At 37.9% G+C, this 22,007-nt stretch overlaps 1 protein-coding gene across 3 annotated transcripts in view; it reads left to right on the top strand.

Moving 5' to 3' along the window:
* The first annotated feature begins 246 nt into the window (after positions 1-246).
* Positions 247-22,007, top strand: part of Eif3e (eukaryotic translation initiation factor 3 subunit E) — a 32,590-nt gene continuing 10,829 nt past the window's right edge. The window contains exons 1-9 of one of the 3 annotated variants that reach the window (XM_052747742.1): positions 247-414; positions 4,225-4,339; positions 6,801-6,918; positions 8,875-8,917; positions 10,290-10,394; positions 15,257-15,382; positions 16,000-16,124; positions 19,851-19,977; positions 20,706-20,807. In XM_052747742.1, the coding sequence (XP_052603702.1) occupies positions 325-414; positions 4,225-4,339; positions 6,801-6,918; positions 8,875-8,917; positions 10,290-10,394; positions 15,257-15,382; positions 16,000-16,124; positions 19,851-19,977; positions 20,706-20,807 (951 nt within the window). In that variant the 5' untranslated portion in view covers positions 247-324. Of the gene's footprint in view, positions 415-830; positions 977-4,210; positions 4,340-6,800; positions 6,919-8,874; positions 8,918-10,289; positions 10,395-15,256; positions 15,383-15,999; positions 16,125-19,850; positions 19,978-20,705; positions 20,808-22,007 lie in introns of those variants that run through there. The other 2 variants (XM_052747743.1, XM_052747744.1) reach the window with 2 other exon arrangements.

Raw genomic sequence — 22,007 nt, 5'->3', positions numbered from 1 at the left:
TGTGTAAAACTAAACTCTTGGTTTCCTTCCTCCCTAAAACTCGCGTTTGTTTATTGGTACAACAAGAAGGGAACACTGAAGAATTTGGAAACAGCAGATAATCTGCAAGAGGCTTGAGCCCCACCTAGAAGGCGTGGAGAGGGAGGGAGGGAGGGAGGGAGCGGAGAGAGGGAGGGAGCGGAGGAGGGACACAACGCGCACGCGCGGCCCCGGCCAGCACTCTTTAGCGGGGCCGCGACCGCACATGCGCAGTGCGGGGCCTGTCCGTCCTTCGGCGCTGTTAATAAAGTTTTCGCGAACAAGCGCTCCCTTTCCCCCGGCAAGATGGCGGAGTACGACTTGACGACTCGCATCGCGCACTTTCTGGATCGGCATCTGGTCTTCCCGCTCCTTGAGTTTCTCTCCGTGAAAGAGGTGAGGGAGTTTTGAGAGGGAGGAAGGTGTCGGGCCGAGAGAGGCGCCGGGAAGGGCGGGGAGGCGGCGGCGGGGCCCGCACACGTGCGAGCCGGAAGCCGGCTCGGGCCGCCCTGACACCGGCTGGGCCCCGGGATGGCAGCCGCCCGCCCTCGGAGCGTGGAGCTGTTGGGGTGCTCGGGGCGGTGGGGTGCGGCCGCGCGGAGGGCTCTGGCGACGCCGAGGCCACGGCTTCCTGTCTTGTGCAGGATCGTGTGGGCGGCCACGTCCGTGCTCGCCCGAGGCTGCGCTGGCGGTGCGGGAGGAGCGCCGGGGCTTTGCGCTCGCCACCCCCCACCCCCACCCCCACCCCCGAGGCTGTTGGAAAGAAGTTCCATTTTTCTTTTAGGAACTGAGTTGATGGGCTTGGTTGGATTTGGGTCGCTGTGTGCGGAATCCCTGGACATGATTCTCTCGTACACTTAAAAAGTCGTCTCTGGCACTTGAATTTCCATGAAGTTGTGGGTGCTTTGCTGTTAATTTCCTGGTATTCGCTTGGTAGAAACGTAGTGTATGTTGTCAGGTGAGGATAAAGACCAAGAGTAACTCACAGTCCCACAAGCTGCGGTGTAAACTTTGTTTTCTGCTATTGATGTTCAGACTTAACGTAATACGATTTAGTCTTTAATGTTCAGTAAGTGTGTAGTTCTGGGAGTTTATCTTAATACGGTGTTCTTTTCAGCCTTTCAAGGCTTTAGGACTTTGGGGTTACGGAAAAGAAACACTGGGTGAGAAATATTAGGCTTAGCTATACATTGACTTTATGGAAAAATTGATGCATTTTACTAGGTACAGTAAGTAAAGCTACTCTAATAAGGCTAGAATTTTGTCCAGAAGAGTTGATGAATTCTGTTTCTGGACACAGATTATAACATAGGGAACTGTAGATTGGGGCGGAGGGCAGGGGTTTGGCGTTCAATAACAATTTTTTTTTTTAAGTCTGGTAAAACTTTTTATGGTTTGTAAGCTTCCAGATACGATTTATATGACAGGTGTTATCTTTATATTCATAGGAAGCTTTCTAAACACATGTAGACTACTCTAAAATTGTTGATACTAGGGACCAGCATAGTTCAATGCTGAAAAATGGCTTAACAAGTGAGACATGAGCTATTAGATTATTTATTTATTTATTTATTTATTTATTGCGTTAAACTTTTGTAGTCTGTAGATTAGAGATTAAATAAAAAGCTGTGTGTTTTGTTTCATTTTCTGGGGTAAGTGAGAGTCCTTTGGGAAAGGTACATGAGAAGTACATACTGAAATCCCTCACTTTTCTATGTGTAGCAGAAATATTTTAAAAAACTGCCTGAACTAAGTTTTTTTTTTCTCCCAAGACAAGGTTTCTCTATGTAGTTTTGGTGCCTGTCCTGGATCTCGTTCTGTAGACCAGGCTGGCCTTGAACTCACAGAGATCTGCCTGGCTCTGCCTCCTGAGTGCTGGGATCAAAGGTGTGCGCCACCAACGCCCGCCTGAACTAAGTATTTTTTGTGTGTTCTTATACATTCATGTTTTTGAGGCAAACGGGGAGGAATGTGTAAGTGTAGATTTGTTTATTGGTAAGGTACAACTATAACTGAGTGAAAACTGACTCCTTTGAGGATGTTATTAAGATGGCCTTAGTATACACCAACAGGAAGGCAGATGTTGGAGTATCTATTTAGCAGTTACTAAATATTGGAACTTGGAATTATGAACAATTCAACATAAAACTTAGACATCTCACCATTGACAAATTTAACTTTTGTCTGTAAGGTAGAAGTAGTACATATCAGGCAAGTGTTGGCCAAGTGCTGTTAAATTAAAATTTTTCTGTTACCTTCAGTGGCTGAAGAGAACTTTGAGAAGGTGCTTCTGTCTTAAAGCGGATGAGGATAGAGTCAGGGATCTTGATGGATGTCAGTACTGACATATGTGTAGATATTGGAGAATATAGGTTCCAGAAGAGAAACTACTTGGGCTCTCCATGTTCTCAGAACTTGAAAGAGTTCTGCATAAAGGCTTTGATATCGTTGAATAATTAGTTAAATGACTATGTGTTGGCTTCTCAGTGTTTATTCTTATGTGTAGTGTCAGGACAGGTGGTGAAAAGGCCAGAACCTTTGAATTTGGACATGGGTTAGGATCCTTGCCCTAATTCCTCTGCACTGTAGGGTGCTTTTTCCCTTTTATCCAATTTAGTCATCACACCTCTCATTGTAAGCTCTTTTCACATCATGGATTTGTTTGACCTGTTGTGGTTTCTGTTTTCCTTTTGAGGTAAGATCTTGCAGGGTGACCCAGGGTGGTCTTGAACTCCTTAACTGCCTGTCAATTTCCCAAGGGCTGGATTTGTAAGAGTATATACCATGCCCAAATTTTATTTTTTTTTAAAGGTTTATTTATTTGTTATGTATACAGAAGAGGGAGCCAGATCTCATTACAGATGGTTGTGAGCCACCATGTGGGTGCTGGGAATTGAACTCAGGACCTCTGGAAGAACAGTCAGTGCTCTTAACCTCTGAGCCATCTCTCCAGCCCCCAAATTTTATTTGTGTGTGTGTGTTTATATATACGTGTGTGTGTGTGTGTGTGTGTGTGTGTGTGTGTGTGTGTGTGTATATGTATGTATGTATGAATGACAGGCAAGCTGTTTACCACTGTGATCCATAGTCTAAGTTCTATTTTTAAAAACAGAGTTTCCCTATGTAGCCCAGGCTGATCTAGAACTCCAACTCCCAGAGGTCCTCCCATTTCTTCTCCTGAGAGCTGGGATTGTAAGTGTATACCAACACCCTTGGCTTCTTGAGCTAATTTCTATGTCATCTTTCATATGGTAGCTGTTGTTGATTTTCAGTGCTGATGGTTAATCTGTTGTATTATACCAGTTTATTCATCCATTGTAGCATTAAAGGACTTGTGTGCTGTGAACATTTTTAGAAATATACTTAAGTAGATGTACTCTAGCTTTAGGTATTTTGCAGAGTTTGTCAGTCAAAGCGTGTATGACTTCAGGAGATAAAAGTTTTGAAGTGATTGTATTCTTGCCAGTAGATTATGAATATTCTAGGCAGTCCACATTGACAGTGGCACTGATACTATCAAGGGTTTGTTTATTTTGTTTTTTACCATAGTTGTTAGATGCACTTCCCTTTTGATTAATGAAGTTGAGATCTTCTCATGTGCCTTTTATCCATTTAGCTTGTTAAGTGACTATAAAATGGGAATGAAATTCACTTGCAAATCTTTGGGTAGATAATATTTTGTGTAAATTGGGTGTTTGCTATATTGGTTGCTTTTCTTTTTACTAAAAGGTGACTCTGTGTGTGTGTGTGTGTGTGTGTGTGTGTGTGTGTGTGTGTGTGTGTACACATGTACTACTGGGAGGTGAACTTAGAGCCTTATGTACACTAAGCCAGTGCTCTACTACTGACCTCTATCTCTAGCCCTGTCATGCTTTTTTAAAAACTGGGGCGTAAGGGGTAGAACTCAATGTATTAGCTTCCACGTCACACACATGGAGGTCAGAGGACAGAGGATAACTTTGTGAAGTCAGTTTTCGTCATCTTTATGTAATTTTCAGGGATTGAATGCTGCTCTCCTGACTTGCTCAGCAAGTGCTGCCTGCTGAACCCACTCACCAGCCCCCCCCCCAACACATATGCTGAACCAACTCAGCAGTCGGTACAGAGACACATACACACACACACTTTTTAGGGTTTCGTAAAGTGTGATTCTGAATAAACAGAAGAACTTAAATATACTCATTAAAAGTAGTTTTTCTCTTACAGATATATAATGAAAAAGAATTATTACAAGGGAAATTGGATCTTCTTAGTGATACCAACATGGTAGACTTTGCTATGGATGTCTACAAAAATCTTTATTCTGATGATATCCCGCATGGTAAGTTTTATTGTTAGAACTAAAGCACATCTTATAGCTGAGTTGTATGTAAAGTTTTTGATACATGAAAGAGCTGTAGCTAAAAGGCTTAATTATTCAACTGTTCAAGTCATTGGGTGAAAACATATAGAAGGGTTACAAGGATTCTAAGATGTGTTTTCTCATAGTGAAAGATGTGAATCTACTTTCACATAGTCATCAAATACCTTCAGATCATAGTGTGTGTCATCAAAGTTGTGCTCGTGCTACAGGATGTTGGCCTACAATTTTCTGAGAATGCTGCAGTTCTATACATCTTGATGTCATCAGGTTACCTGGGAGAATTCCTTTGAAATGCAAATTTTGGCCCACAACCCAGACCTATTTGATCAGAAACTCCTGAGGCTCTGTAATAAAGTTGGAAAACTACTAGGAGAGTTTTCCAAACTGGTTCAGTACAGTAGATGTTTCTTGAAGAATAAAAGAACAGAAAAATGGTCCCTTAAGTACAGGAAATATGGTGGTACATACCTCTGATCCCAGCAGCCTAGGGCCTAGAGGCATAGGCAGGTGATACTGAGTTTGAAGATAGCCTGGTCTACACAGCGAATTTTAAGCCTGCCAGAGCCCTGACTCAAAGAAAAAAGAAAAGCATAGGAAATACTGTAATCTTTTTCTTTTTCTGTGCATGTAACAAATTCTGAACAGCAGTGAGCTCTTTACTTTGTTTAACATTGTTGTTTTTTGGGTTCTTCATTTTTTCTTTGGGGCATGAACTTGGAAGTTTTTTGGTTTGGGTTTTGAACATATGGCTTAAGCACAGAAATTTAAAGAGAAATGCTTAGGGAAAGAAAAAGGTGGCCCATGTTGGGCCAGAGAGATGGCTCATAAAGAGAAAGTGTGGTGATATTTTATTTGTATGTTAATAAATGAAGTTTGCCTGGAGATCAGAGGTCCCATAGTGAGCCATAAACAGAAGTCAGGTGGTGGTAGAACATGCCCTTAATCTGATCACATGGCAGGCAGAGTCTCTGTGTGTTCAAGACACAGGCAAGCATGATGGCACACGCCTTTAGTCCCAGAAACAACCATAGAGACCTGGAGGTCTATATAGACAGGCAGTGATGAGGAAGTGAGGTGCCTGGGTTAAGAGCCAGTGAGCAGACAGAACAGCAAGGCAATAAAGGCACAGGTTAGACAGGTTTGTTTCTCTTGGGAAGCTATGGCGACGTGGTGAGCTAAGGTTAGTTGGTGACTCTTAACTATTGCTCTGATCTCTATGGCTTGTACCCTTGTATTTGGCTCTGTGTTTCTTATTTAGTAAGACTGTTTAGAAATTCGTCTACAGGAAAGCACTTGCTACAAATGCCTCCTGACCCCAGTTTGCTCCCTGGAACCCACAGTAGAAGAGAGAACAAACCCCTACACTCACACCGATAATCCCCATTCACACTGAGAATAATTATAAATAAAGTAAAATTTGAATAGAAGCAGTATCCAGATAGGAGAAGTAATAGGATAGGTTAGGAGTGTCCTATATAATACAGACATTGTTAAAAGTCAATATAGCTTTTTTTAACTTGTAAGCAGTAACTATTTAAATTTAGATTTGTATTTTATGTGTATGATGTTTGACTGTTTGTATGTTTGTATACCATTTGTGTGCCTGGTATCCCAGAAGGTCAAAAGAGAGCTTCACATCCCCTGGAACTGTACTAAGAGATGGTTGTGAACTGCCATGTGGCTGGGAATCAAACTGAGCTCCTGTAAGAGTAACAAGTGCTTTTAACCACTGAGCTTTTATCTCCAGTCCCACTGTTGTCTGCTTTTATCTCAGCTTCTTAAGTGGCTAGAAGTGCAAATGCACAGCCCTGCAAGTACAATGACTGTTAGTCGCTGAGTATTAATCTGAGATATTTTGCAACATAGATCATGTGTGAGTTTTCTCTTTATTTTGGTGGTGGTATAGTAAACAGGATCTGTAGAATTTGGTTTGTGAAATTACAGTTTGTTTATATTAAAAAAAGATTCTTGAGTAGATTAAAATTCCATTCCACCTAGTAATAATATGTAAACCCGTTAGTGTAGTGCCTCTGTTCAGAAACTGTAGGGTAATAGTCAATCAGGAATTAAATAGGAACAAATCGAAGGATACTTGGAATGAAATCATAGAAATGTAGAGCCGGATAACAAGCGACCTTTTCCTGCCTACTCCCTTTCACCACTACCCGCCCCCTTCTTTGTATGTGTGTAGTTTTCCCCTCCACAGTAGGAAGATGAAGCCCTCTTCCTTTATGTGCCTTTGTGGCTCTAGCAAAAGGAAATTGTGAATTTGGGGAAGGTGTTAAGTTGGTGGTTCCTGGCATATGAATACAAGTATGAGGAATAAACAAGTGTATATAGTTTGAATTAATGGAAACTTCTCTAGACAGTCTCCTGGAGTCGTGTGGTTTAACTTTCTAGTACTCATGTTTTTCATTAGCTTTGAGAGAGAAAAGAACCACAGTTGTTGCACAGCTGAAACAGCTCCAGGCAGAAACAGAACCAATTGTGAAGATGTTTGAAGATCCAGAAACTACAAGGCAGATGCAGTCAACCAGGTAATCTGTGAACTTGGATCCTAGAAGTTCTCTTTTCTGGATTAATAGATAGTAAAAATTCATGATCTAAATGAGTGCCTCATTTGTTTATTTTCATTTATCTTTATTTTTTTATGTGTATGTGTTTATGTGCACACATGCCTAGTGTGCTTGGAGGACAGAAGAGGGGATCAGGTTCCTTGGAACTGGAGTTACAGGTGGTTATGAGCCTCTAGTTGAGGCTGGGAATTGAACACAAGACCTCTGCAAGATCAATAGGTGCCCTTAACTGTAACACAAATTGCTAAATGGTCTTATTAATAAAAAAAAACAACCCAGAGCCAGATACTGGGGTGTAAGCTGAAAGATCAGAGGGATAGAACAAGCCACAGCCACCAGCTATTACCTCACTAACTCCACAAGTCCTGACTGAAATCATCTCAGCCTCTGAGAGAGCTACTTCCTGTATACTCACACCTATTTACCTTTCTGTACCCTGCCATCTTACTTCCTGTCTCCTCCCAGCTATATCACTTCCTCTTTCCTCCCAGCTATATCACTTCCTGTCTTGTCTGTACAGACCTCCAGGCCTATGGTTAACTAGTGCTGGGACTAAAGGCATGTGCCACCATACCTAGCTCTGTTCCCAGTGTGGCCTTGAACTCAGATCTGGATGAATCTCTGCCTCCGAAACCTAGGATTAAAGGTGTGTGCTACTACTGCCTGACTTCTATATTTAATATAGTAGCTTTTTCCTCAGATCTCCAGGCAAGCTTTATTTGTTAGAGCACAAATAAAATATTGCCACATTTAACAGCTGAGCCACCTCTCCAGCCCCAATACTAAATATTTTAAAGGAACTTTAAACCAGTTATTCAGACCTTATCATGGCCTGGCAGCTAGGTATTCCCTGACCCTCTTTAGGAGACATTTGGCTATAACTGGAGACTCTGAATGTCAAATCGGAGGAGTGCTGCTGCACCAAGGAAGTGCAGAGGTCGGAATACTGCTGAACATTCTGTGCTCAGGACCTGCCTTTCCCTGTACTCCTTCCCAAGAGTCAGCCAGCTCAAAGTCCTATGGAGAAAACCTGTTCCTGGTGGATGCCTAGAATGCTTGGGTTGCTTTCCAAAGGAGACACCTGCACTCACTTACCACTTAACATTCTTTTACATCTTTCAATGTCTGTACTCATCCCAGCTAAGATTATTTTGTTTCTAATTTTCTTTTTGCTAGAAACAGACTTTTTGTTTGGTTTGCAAATGAGGCACATTGCCTTAACCTCATTTAACACTTTGAAGCCTTTGGAGTTATTAGAAATATTTGAAAGTAAAATGTACTGTTAGAAATTTGTAATCTACTTAGATTAACAAACTACTTATTTTCACAGTAATGGTATTTTTCTATCAATCTCTTTGTTTTCATTGATCATATAGTATATCTCTTAGAAAGTTATCCAGAGGACAGTGCAAGTTTGCACTTTGTGCACACTTTGTATTCAGTAATTTAATGCTGGCAGGGCTCCCAAAGTGTGCCACAGGCCACAGCAGATTCCCACATAAGAAGAAGCCTAAGAAAACATTTTATTTTTTGAAAATGTGAAGATAAGCTTTTTGACTTTTATTTTTTCTCCATTGGTATACTTGTTGCATTTGTCTTTTACTAGTCTGTCAGGATCTAGAGTTAGTGCAAAACTAATTTAAGAAAAGCAGCTTGATGGATAATAATTGGGTGAAGCTTGTGACATTGTGACATGGGTACCATCTAAGTTGTCTTCGGTCAGAGCAATTTCAAGTTTATATTTATTCTATATCAAAGTTTGATATGTGCTATTTGTTTTATTCTAGAAGTTATATTTCTGTTCAAGTATTAAGAGATTTAAAGTGACTTTTGGATGATAACTTAGAAGCTAGAGCTGCATATTTTGTGTTCTGCAGCTTGTAAACCATAATAATGCTCACTTTTTCCAATGTTTAGGGATGGTCGGATGTTATTTGACTACTTAGCAGACAAGCATGGGGTAAGTTTTTATATATATATATATATATATATATATTAAAAAATGGTTATTTAGATTTAGGAAATTAGAAAAATGGTTATTTATTTAGAAAAATGGAAAAAGATCTTTAGAGAATTGCTGTGCAAATTCATAGTTTGGCATAAGAATATAATTCTTAGATTAACTTAACAAATAGCAACAACTGGTATGTTTTTAACATGGTTTTTGTAAAAATCAGTGATGATAGGGAAATTTTTGTTTATAATCCCCTTTTGATAACAAATCCTTACAGTGTTTGCCTTATGTAGATCATCATATAATAACTTTATTTTCTTGCTCCCTTCCCAGACTCTCAGACTCTTAGATTTTTGAGGCAGGACCTTGCTAAACTGTTCGCAGATTTTGATGATCCTCCTGTCTCTGTTTTCTAGGTCTAGGATTATATGCTCGTGCTGCTGTGTAGAAGTCAGGATTCTTTTTCCTCTTAGCTTTATGAGTAAAGTCAGAACCAGAGTTGAATTAAAAATGCTTTCTTTGCACAATAAGAACATTTTGGCTGCTTTAGAGGATGCAGTACTCTTGACATTTTCATGATTAATTCACATTAATTCATTAATTTACAAATTCATAAATAAGTGGTACTGTTCTTCCTAATGTCTTTGATTTCTCTTCTGTTAGCTTAGGAAATGACACTTTGTTTTTTGTTTGTTTGTTTGTTTGTTTTCAAGACAGGGTTTCTCTGTGTACCTCCTAGCTATCCTTGAACCCACTCTATAAACTAGGCTGACCTCGAACTCAGAGATATGCCTGCCTGTGCCTCCAGAATGCTAGGATTAAAGGCATGCACCACCATGCCTGAGAATGGCATGTGTATATAATCACACTTAACTTTGAGTTCTCAGCTCTCATTTAATAATTGCTGTGGTAGATTGCTGATCACCACATAATACTCTGTGGTTTGGTACAGAATATTTAGTAGTTTGTTGTTGCTTTAAGTCTTCAATTCTTTTAGATTTCTTCAGTTTTATTTTGTTTACATTTTAATTCAAAAAGTTGATGTAATTTTGGGGCCAACTTTCAGGAAAGAGAGTTTTATTATATGTGTTATTTGGTTAAGACCACAAAACTTTGGAGGAATATATATGCTCCATGGTTAGCTAGCTTAGTCACCTTAGCGGACTAACACCAGATATCAGTTGTAGTCCAAGTTTGTTTTGCAGTAAAATTGGTATCAGCAAAATTTAGAACTCTTTGAGGCCAAAACTGAACATAAAACAGACAATTTCATGTATACATAACGTACCTACATATAATCAAGCGTTTCTTTGATTAGGGTTTATTGGTGGCAGTTGTTTTTTTACTACTTAACTGTAGAAACTTTTTCTCCCCCCAGTTTAGGCAGGAGTATTTAGATACACTCTACAGATACGCAAAATTCCAATATGAGTGTGGAAATTACTCAGGAGCAGCAGAATATCTTTACTTCTTTAGAGTTTTGGTAAGTACCTCGCCTCACCCCCCCTTACCCTCTGCTTCTAAAACTTTTCCTGGTTTCTCAAAAAAAACAACTTGTCTATTGAGTTTGTCTGTTAAATTTTAAAACAGTCATTGGCAAAGGAGAAACAATTTAGGTTAAAAAAATGAAGAATGAATGAAAGAAAATGAAAAGATCCTTCACAACAAAAACTAAATAGAAAACCTTATTAAGGCCTCAAAATTTGAAAGGAGGGCTGCTGAGATGGAACAGAAGGTAAGTATTCTTAGAGTACAAACCTGGAGACCTGAGTTTGATCTCCAGAATCTCCATCAGGGTGTAGTGAGAGAACCACTCTACAAAGTTGCCCTCTGACGTCCATGCTTATTCTATAGATGCCTGCACCCTGCACACACATGTATGCATGCAATAATAATAAATACAATTTCAAGACAAATTTGGGAGGGGAAGCTTTGATTTGACCTTGAAATCCAAAAATAGGAAACTCTTACTTATATGAATTTTAGTATTAGCAGAATTCTGTCCTATAATGGATTTATTATGGTACTATAAGCAGAATGAATGACAGGTTTAAAACTCAGGCCTTTGTTTTAAAAGCTTTCTCATTCTTTCTTCTGTTTAGGTAATCAGAGTGCTCTTATCTAGCCTTTTATCAAGGAAGTTATAATTTGTTACTCACTATGGATTAATTGGCAAGCACCGAAAGCCTGTGTGGTTTCTTAAATTAATCCTAGAAATGAAAGTCCTAAAAGAAAAAAACGTGACAAAAATAAAGGAAGACAGGGACTTTCTGTCTTCCAATCTTAGATTTCTTTATTTTCTGTCGCTTTTTCTTTCTTTTAGTTTTATATGTCACTAAGAGAACACTTGGACCATGCTGTCTTTGGTGCCTTCAATGAAATTCAAATTTCCTCTTTAGGGTAGTTAAAGGGGCAAATCATTGTTATGTATTCAGATATCTCCTACCCTAAATTGTACAGGAAATTTTTTAAATTACCCACTGTCCTTCCTTCAAGGAAACAAATATTTTCTGATTATTTCCAAGCTGATTCACAACATTATTTTTCTCTTTCTCTCATTTGTGTAAATGAGTTCATTTACAGATAAGCTATGGTTAGCTTGCAAAGTGCACTGAAGGTAATCATTGATGTTAAACTTGAAGTGACTTATCAAAAAATTCCATCACTTTTTACCTTGAATGTTACCAGGGATTTAAGAGAGCAAAAGTTGATTACTTTGAGAATATAAACAGCTTAAGCTAGGATTGTAAATCCAGAAGCCTGGTATGATTACAGGTACATGAAAAGAGCCGGTTATTCATATCATTTGTTACTTCTGGGAGTGAATTTTGAGAATGAAGATTTAGTGTCATGTTAGAGTTCTAGCACAGTAAATTTATTGTTGCTGGTCAGTGAGTGAACGTGCCATTTTCCTAAGACATGGAAACTTAAGGTAACTGCTGGAAATCCAGATATTGAAACTCTTCTAGTATATCCACGCTTGAAAGCAGGTTGCTATGAAGAGCCAACTGTAATGACATGGAGTGGAGCCAGCGTAGTGCACATGAACCTTTTGGGGGTTCCAAAACTTGAAGTTGTACAAAAAGCTTTTATTCTACCACATTCAACACATTTTAGTTCTATGAGTGTCCTGTTTATGGAGTATGGCTTAATAATTAGCCTAATAATTTCCATAATTAATAGGTGCATACTTTATAACTGGGAGTTTTAATATTTACTTTAAAAGTTATGACACATATTACTCTGTCTTTAAAAACATTCAACTATATGCCTTTGCATTATTCCTAAGAAATCTTGCATTGGAATTCAAATAATAAAGAGCAGCAAATGGAAATTGAGTTTCTTAGAATTTATGTAGAATTCTGTTGTTTCATTTTATACCATAAAAGATTTGAGCTAGGTAGAAGCTGTTTTCTTTTGGCATATTGTTACCTAGTGCAAAGGAAGAATAGATATTAATTACATTTTGTTGATTTACGTACTGCCATTAGAAATCTTAGGTTTTAAAAGTTTAGTAGTAAAAATAAAAACCTTGCTTTGGATTTGGAATGACATGTTTTAATTTAGTTATTTCTTTTGCAGTAGGCTTTTTTCATTTCTGGATTTTTTTTCCCCCCTGGTGGTTGGTTACTCTTGAATCTATGGTTAAGGAAACATAAGCTATGAAAGAGCCATTGTAACTGGGCTGAGATTAGAATTTGACTCTCCAAATGACCTATTGTAGGTCAGTGTTTATAAATTAAAGCTGTGTGACCCCAGATTTATTTTTAAAAGACTTGGTGGCTTTTAGAATATGTTGAATGTACCATTTGGATGTGAAACTTCTTTGCATTATGCTCCAAAAGTGTGTTAATTAAAATGAAATCAGGACAGTTAGTAGAAATTTGAATGTTTTTGTATGAAAGTTTTACTGAATTTTTATTAAAGATCTGTCCTCACCTTTGGTTTACCTCTAAAATACAACCATTAAGCAACTGTTGAAAGTAAAGGTAATTTTAAAATACTCGAACCATTTCTTATTTTTTAGTTTTGTTTTTTTTTCTCCCAGTTAGAATTGAAGATGTTTTGACATTAACAGTCAGTGGCATATCAATCCATTTAAAAGTACTTTCCATGATGTCCAGACAGCTTGGGTAATGGTGACTGAGCATCTTGGCCACAGTTTGGCTCTGATGTGCCTGTTGTCTTGGCAGTTTTAAGAGGTGTCTAGATCATGCTGATTCCCAGGCGTGACTTAGACTTCACTAGCTCTAATTGGAATATATATTGAGTTGGTTGTTTTTAGTATTAGGGAGACAGTAAGTGTATGTTAAATTTGCTAGCATATTAGACTTGATAAAATTGTGTGTTAGGAATGGGTTGGGGTAGGTATCTCTAGCTACCTGGAACTAGACTAACAAACCCCAGCATATCTCACCTCCCCACTCGCAGCACTGTGGTTACAGGCGGTTGGTGTGTGGGTGTTGGGATCCTAACATGCACAGCTGGTACCCTACCCACTGAACCATCTCTCTAGCTCCTTGATGAAATGTTTTAAACATCGTATAATTGGAGCAGTTTTATGGAACTTTATAAATTAGTTTTTTAAATTTCAATTAATTTTGACATGCATCTCCTTTGTCACCAATTAACATAAAAGATATTTTTCAAAAAAATTTACATGTATGAGTAATTGTCTCAATGTGTCTGCACCTTGTGAATGCCTGGTGCCTGCAGAGGTTTAAAAAAAAAATCAGGAGGCATCAGATCCTGTGGAGCTAAAGTTACAAAGTTGAAGTTATGAGCCACTGGGTAGGAGTTGGGAATGGAACCTGGGGTCTCCATAAGAACAAGTGCTCTTGACCACTGAGCCATCTCTCTCGAACCCCCAAGAATATATCTTGTCCCTTCTTTGAAATCATACTCTACTCCTAGGCCTGAACATTATTGATCTGCTTTGTGTGCCTACAGGCTGGTTTTGTTTCTTTTAAATTTTCATATGGAATGATAAAATATGTATGTTTGTATCTGGCTGTTCTTTGTCAGCAAGGTAAGGTTTTGATATCATATTACAGTAGCTATCAGAATTCTTGCTGCTTATTAGTATTCCATTCTTCACATGTACTTTGGTCTGTTTGGGTTTTAATCAATTCATACATATTTGGATTACTCCAGTTTTAGTTTATTAACAGTTGTGCGTATTTATATGTGGATCATATTGTGGGTATACATCAATGATTTCCAGAACATTTGAGAAAACTACTGCAAATGGTAATAAAAATTATGTCAAAGTGCTATAAATTTTCCATTTTGATGACCTCCCACTCACTCACTGAGTTCTTAGTGTGCGTTGGGTAGTACACTTCTGTACTGTTTAAGCTGCATAGCATCTGAGAGGGGTTCTCGCTCATCCCTGTGCTGGGGGGAGGAGGCTCGAGCATGGGTGGCTCTGCTGTCTGGGGAGAAGGGGCGGAGCTGCACACTTGTCTGGCTTTCTAATCACACTGTACAGTTGAATTGTAATTTGTGATTCACGTTATTTCTGCTGTGTAAATGCTTTGGTGAAGTGCGAATTCAGAATCTCACCGTGCAGTGCAGGAATATGTTCTTTCTTCTCAGTCTTCTTCCTTGCTCTTGCTGCTTTAACCCATGATTAGTTCATAGTCATTTTTTGTGTTCCCGTTCATATGTTGTTAGGGAGTATTTTAACAGTTTTTGTCAGTAGTTTGGTGGTTATTTACAATTTCAGTAACTTTCCTTATAAACCATTAGGCCTGCATTTTACACTTTGTTTCCTGTCATATTTTCGTAGTATTGGTTTTCTTGAGTCAAGGTCTCTGTTATATGCTTCAGGCTGGCCTCAAACTTGTGATCCTCCTTCCTCAGCCTTTCTAGTGCTGAAATAGCTATGTGCTACTGTGCTCTCTTTAGAAATGTTTTTATCATGTGTTTAATCTCTTACCATATTGTGAATGAAACCCAGAAGTTTGGGTTTCTATACCTTCTATCCATTGATAGTAGCTTTCTTTGAATCTAACATAGTTTGTAAAGTAGTCTCAGGTACATGAAATTTGATTGCATATGTATTATCTGAAATAGGTATACTAAAGTGATGCTCTTATTTGCTGGCTTTAAAAATCATCCCTTACTTTACATGAATACCTGACATTAAAGACTTAAGTATTTTTAAATAATTATTTGAAACAGTTTACTGTTGTGCTTCAATAAGACCTTGAAAATAAGTATTTTGAGGTAGAGGTATACTTTGGATATATGTCTTAGGTGGGCTAGATGGATGTGTTGTGTTTAAAATGTACCTTTGTTCTTGCTGCACAATATTGAGACTATAACTAATTGTTCATACAGGTTCCAGCAACAGATAGAAATGCATTAAGTTCACTCTGGGGAAAACTGGCCTCTGAAATCTTAATGCAGAATTGGGATGCAGCCATGGAAGACCTTACTCGGTTAAAAGAGACCATAGACAATAATGTGAGTTACGTGTTCTGGATTCATTCTCTGAAATTTCTATGTACTTGTCATCTTTTCTGATATGGGACAACATTGCACTCTTAAGAGGGGAAAGAAGAAATAAAAATCCTTCATAATTTGGGTTTTTCTGTTATTTTGACCTGACTGCAAAAGCATAGTTGATTAGCTCATTTAACCTTGAAAACTGACACACTTGGTTTGACTGGTAGAGAAAGGATTTAGGCCTTCACTTCTGCTACAGCTATTCCACCTGTGTTCTATGTCAGTGAAAAGGACACTGCCCTTGTTAGTACCTCCTACTGTGGAAAGCTGTTGTTGAAGATGACAGTTTCAACAATAGTTAATGTCATCCTCCTACCTACTGAATAAGGACTGTTCACTTCTGTCCTTGTTTTTACAATGTCTTCTGAAGTGCTTATAACATAAAATAATTTGAAACGTCAAAGATGATGAGAAAGGACTAGGGGTCAAACCTTGATCATAATGCCTGATTAGTATATGCCATAGAATACAGTCTAGTCTAGTTCTAGTTACACTTTTGAGATTGGTCATGTTTATTTGCATGTCTGTTTTTCACATACTAATGCTTCCTGTGTATACATTTCTTAATCCTTCAGTCTGTGAGTTCTCCACTCCAGTCTCTTCAGCAGCGGACATGGCTCATTCATTGGTCTCTGTTTGTTTTTTTCAACCATCCAAAAGGCCGTGATAATATTATTGATCTCTTCCTTTACCAACCACAGTAAGTTTAATTTTAGTTTTTAGTTTTTGATTATCTGAAATGTCCTCCTCTAATATTTAAATTTGTCACCTGCCCATCTTTCTGTTTGATTATGAGGTGTGTGTGTATATACATATATATATATATATATATATATACATATATACATATGCATACATATGCTTGCTTGATAATTGAAAACCTCACATGTAACTGTTAGTTAAGTTATTTGATAACATGTACTCTAGGCCCTTCCTTCAGAATTCTTCTTAAAGTATGATCTCTGAACCAATAATATAGATATCATGTAGACTCAGGGCTCATCCAAAGGATTAAATCAGAATTTGCATTTTCACAGGGGCCTCTGTTATGTTGCATACAGCTGATCCTCTGTTTTTGTGGATGACATCTGTAACCAACTGAGAGAAAAATTCCATCTTTACTGAATGTATACAGATACTTTGTTCTTGCAATTATTTTATAAATAATATAGCAGTAACTACAAACAGAAATTTTATATATTAATAGGTATTATAGGTAATTAGAAATTATTTGAATTATATAGGAATATATGCAAACTGTACTCCATAATATTATAAAGGGACTTTGGCATCCATAGATTTTGACACATAATGACATTTTGGAACCAATCCCTTATTGGTACTGAAGGGTTACTGTACATTCAAGTGTTAGCAATAAAGATTTATTGCTAAGCCTGGTGGTGGTGGTGGCGCATGCCTTTTAATCCTAGCACTTCGGAGGCAGAGGCAGGCGGACCTCTGTTTGTTCGAGGACAGCCTGGTCTACCAAGAGAGTTCCAGAATAGGCTCCAAAAGCTACATAGAGAAACCCTGTCTCGAAAAACCAAAAAAGGGGGGGGGCGGAGCTTATGCTAAATTATTGAAGGGGAGGAAGGAGGTTGAAGGTTCTATCATTCTATCATGGAAGAGTCCTTTTTGTATCAACTTGGCCTGTCCAGCTTTTTTTGGCTTATCTTGAGTCAATAAGAAATACACACATTGCTTTGTGAATTTGTGAACTACACTATTCTGTTGTTGGCTAGAAGTTTTGTTTTGTTTTATTTTTTATTTACCTTTTTAAAGTTCTCACTATGTTACTGACGGTTCTTTATGTACCTCAGTCTTGCCTAAAACTTGATCATCCTTCTTTGACTCAAAGATACATACCACAAATTTGACTCTTCCAGATATAAGGATGTGTGTATGAATATAAGTATATGTATAAAGTTTCTGATTGGTTAGTTGTTCTGTTAGCCAAGTAAGAACAGTCATTTACCAGCAGGAATTCAGTTGTTTTTCATTTCAGCAGTCAAAGACACACAACCAGAACAAATTAACTTACTTGAAACTAGAATGGTTGCTGAGGTGAGGGCACTGGGGACTTGCTCTGGGCATGGTAGACATTTTCTGAGTTAGAGCTGCCCTTGGGCTCCTGTTGTCACGCACTGCATGACGTGGAGATTCACTTCTGCAGTCCAACATTCAGTCTGAAATTTCAAAGTAAAACAGTGCTTTCATGTAAAATTTATGCTTCAGTACAGTCATTTAAGTGACAGCATGGAATGAATCACAAGTTCCGCCTTGCAGCCTTGTGCATTTCCCATTCTGTCCAAAGCTAAAACCAGAAGCAGAACCTTCCTTGCTGCAGATTGGTGACAGATCCTTTCAAACTCACTTTGCAGGTCTAGAATGTCATAGACCTCATTGCAAGCACAAAGGAAAGTCCTGTATTTCTAAATTCATTCAACTAGGTTGAATTGGAAGTGATGAATCTGTAATGTAGTCACATGCAAAGAAGCAATATCAACACAATTTAATTAAATTATGTAAGCAATAAAGTACTCCCATATGCTTGTCAATTGATAACAGTAGTTAAAGTATCTTTGCATAGCTTTTGTGAGACCATGGGTTTGAGCCCTTACATTGCAGGCCCCCCAAAATGACTAAATATTAAATATTTGAAAATCTTATTATAGGTCAGCATTAACCAATAAACATTGTAAAATGTGTGATAAATTTTTAAAATTTTTATTTTTATTTCTCAAGATGGTCTCATTGAGCCTACCCTGTCCTTGAACTTATTTAGTGTCTAAGGGTAACTTGAGCACCTGATTTTCTGCATCCCATTCCCAAGTATGGACATTATAGGTGTGCACTGTCATGCCCAGCTCATTTGCAGTCACTTTTTATAAGCACTTCTAAATTTGAACCCAGTTAGTTATCCTCAATGAAGGAATTCCATTTGTCTTATTACTTAGCTTGTATTTTTAAAACATAAACTCAAATACTATATTTTGAATTTTGTCAGTAAAATATTTTAGAAATTTGACTTCTCTTTCTGTAAGTACCTCTATAATCCTAGTTCTTCACAAAATGTTTGTCAGCTTCTGGCATGTATTCACTGAAACGTTTTCCCAAGGATGTGGCTCACTCGGAATATGAAAACATTGTACAGTGAAACAAATTTTAGAATAAGTAAAAGGAATACAAGTTTAGCACCATATGATAAATTTGTAGATTTTAGGTAAATTTTTGACAAGTTCCCCAAATGTTTACTAAAATGGTCCACTTCAAAACTGATAAGAAAACAGAGTATCAAGTAAACTTCTTTCACATGAGTATTGCAATTTGCTGCTTGAATCAAGGCTCAATTTGTGAGAAGATAGTTGTTAGTTGGTCCATGTTAGTTCTCTACCTAGAAGTTTTGTTCTTGAGGATATTGTGTCCTATACCTTATCTTAGTTAGGGGCATTTGAGAGAGGACAGGCCATACTCAATAGTATTAGGTATTAAATTCTAAAGGCATCTTAAGAATTCAGTAGGAATTTGTAATACAGGGATGTGTGTGTTCTTGTATGTGTGTATACATGTACACATGCTATAGTCTAGGAGAGCATGGAAGTTAAAATCTTAAAAGCTGCCTGGAATTTCATCTTGTGAGAAGTATATATTTGGAAGAACAATTTCTATGGCATCAGCTTTATTGATGGGAGCCAGATTGATACTTTAGAACTTGAATATATACCTTTGAGAAATGATCTTTACAGACATAATTCTGAGCTCAGCATCATCCCTGGGGAAGGCACTCAGCTAGCATACATTGGTTCTATATAAGGAAATAGTTCAGAAGTGCAGTGAGTTAGAAGGTTATCACTGTGAATAGTAGCATGATTTGGCAAATAACACCTAAGAGCCCATTGACATTTATCTCACATTTATTCCTGTTTTTCATGATTGCCACTGCTACATATTAATCCAGGCCATGTAATACTGTAATAATGTCCTCATTGTTTCTATTTTTATATCAGCAAAATTATTTAATTTGTATAAGTATCCAGGTTTCTAACGATGAAATTGCTTGCACAAAGTTTCACTCCTTTGTTCTAATGAGAGAGTGACAGTCACAGCTGTTTGCAAGTTTTTGGAGTAAACTAATAGCACATCCAAAGACCTTCCAACATTATTCAGCAATAGTAAGGACTTACTACATTCTTGAATGAGTCTTCCAGCTCACTCTTAATTGGCAATAGTGGTGAGATTGCCCTCCTGTTATTGGAATACGCTGATTTTATAGGTGATTATTCCTTTGCAGTAGTCATGGGTAAAAGTTTGCAGTCTTAGGCTAAGCAATGTAGCCAGATGTTTCCTTTGTTTCACACTGAATTATATACACTGAAAATTGGGGGAGTTTAGTGACTGTTAAGTAATTGTTGTGTTTTTACCTTAGGTACCTTAATGCCATCCAGACAATGTGTCCACATATTCTCCGCTATTTGACCACTGCCGTCATAACAAACAAAGACGTGCGGAAACGCCGGCAGGTGCTGAAGGATCTAGTGAAAGTTATTCAGCAGGTAAAAGTAAACGCCTTAAAGCACTGCAGCCTTCCGTGTAAGCTCTTCTAAAGTAAGACTCTGGGCTATTAGGTGAAAATATGAAAATATGAAAAGTGGAAGGGAAGTGTACATGAAGTTAGAAGAGAGACAAGCCCTGAGCGTTTACTTTTGTAGATTCCCAGTATCTTTACAACAGATCCGGCATAAGTGATTGGTGCTGTCTTCTAAAGACTCCAGCTTGCTGGAGCTGCTTGGTGGGGTTTGGGGGAGTAGTTACCTGCACAACTAGATGGTGACCTTTTAAATAGAATATATAGTAACAGTCCTTAAGGTGAACAGAAGCCATTGCTGCTTGATTTATATTGAGCTTTTCAGAAAAACAAAAAACAGCCCAAGAAATCTTTATTTAACCTAAGACTGCATTAATAATAAGTGATTGTTATAGCAGGGTTATATCTTCATAGCTGGAAAAGTTCTTCATTGTTCATTGGCTAAAGGAAACTAGGTATTAGAATTGAAAATTTCTGAATAATTCTAAGATGAGTGCCAGAGACTTTGATGTGGACATTATTATGAGTTTACCATGTTACCTGGGATAAGGGTTAGAATAGGTGCACTGAGAAGATGACATTGGATTATTTGCTGTGAGTTAATGATAAGAAAACTAGAAAATGGAGATATTTTATAGGCAGTTTGCTAAACAGTGCTCAGCAAGATCTAACTGAACATTTGACTTGATTTTACAGGAGTCTTACACATACAAAGACCCAATTACAGAATTTGTTGAATGCTTATATGTTAACTTTGATTTTGATGGGGCTCAGAAAAAGCTGAGGGAATGTGAATCAGTAAGTATGAATTTTTACTACGCAGTTTACATTCTTAAATTTTTAGATGCGGTATTGAAGTAACTGAAGTAAGAAAGAAGCTAAATGGGCAGGTTATTGGTAGAGTGAAGTCATTTAATTAACACTTGTCCCCTTTGGTTACAGAAGTTAAAGCATCAACTGTTTTTGACTGCATCTGTGTCTCCTTAATTCTATGTTTTTCTCATCTGGTTCATATGTACATACGTATCACAACTTTGACTGTTATATTTGGAGCTACTTTTAGAATTTTTCAAATGATCATATTTAACATTTTCTATAAACTAGGCAATTATTATAGTTATGAGTTTTATACCTAATCTTTCCTATTGTTCAATTGACAATAAAGTTCTTTGAGAGAAAATCTGGAACTTGATATATAGACCAAACTGTCAATGGACTCACAGAGATCCATCCACCTGCCTCTGCCTCCCAAGCGCAGGTATTAAAGGCGTGCACCATCACGCTCTGCAGCTGCTTTTCTTGTGTTTGTTTTGTTAGATTTCTAAAGACCTGCCCTTTTTTAGTGTTGGGCACACATGTGGAAGCCAGAGGAGAGCTTGGTGGATTCTGTTTGTTGGTTCGCCATTGCATGACTTCCAGGGTTCTGACTGGGCGTTAGGCTTGCATGCTGTGCTTTACCCACTGAGACATCTCCAGGGCTTTGCCACATCTAATTAATTAATTAATTAGCTCATATTCGCAGTGTATTTTGGGGTTGGGTGAGGGTTGAGTGCACAGTTTGCTGTCTATCTTAAGCTGACCTTGGGTCTGTGATCTTTGTACCTTAGTTTCTTGAGTGTTGCAATTGTAGGTGTGCAGCACCATGCTCCACTAGTTTCATCCTATAAAATCAAATTTTGGGGAAAAGTATTTAACTAGGATCTAGTTTCTTTAAGGAAAAAAATGCAAGTATACATTATGATAGTTTATATTAGTCAACATAGAAAACTGAAGTCTAGATTGATAGTTTGTGTCCTTACAGCCATGTGAACGTTACACATTGCTGTTGAAATAATCTCTTTTAATTCTTTCTGTCTTTGAAACAGGAGGCATTCCTTGCACTGTTTTCTGAGTCTGTTTATCTTAGGTTGCAGAAAGTTCATATCCTTAGTCCATTCCTTCTTTTTAGTAGCTAGAGCATGTTAGACAAAACAAAGCATGTCAGGAAGTTGCTCTGTT

Source organism: Peromyscus californicus, unplaced genomic scaffold, assembly GCF_007827085.1.
Source record: "Peromyscus californicus insignis strain IS unplaced genomic scaffold, ASM782708v3 Scaffold_20__1_contigs__length_68692818, whole genome shotgun sequence".
Classification (NCBI taxonomy): Eukaryota; Metazoa; Chordata; class Mammalia; order Rodentia; family Cricetidae; genus Peromyscus; species Peromyscus californicus.
The sequence above is the reverse complement of the archived record's forward strand: the minus strand, read 5'-3'. Positions and strand labels throughout refer to the sequence as shown.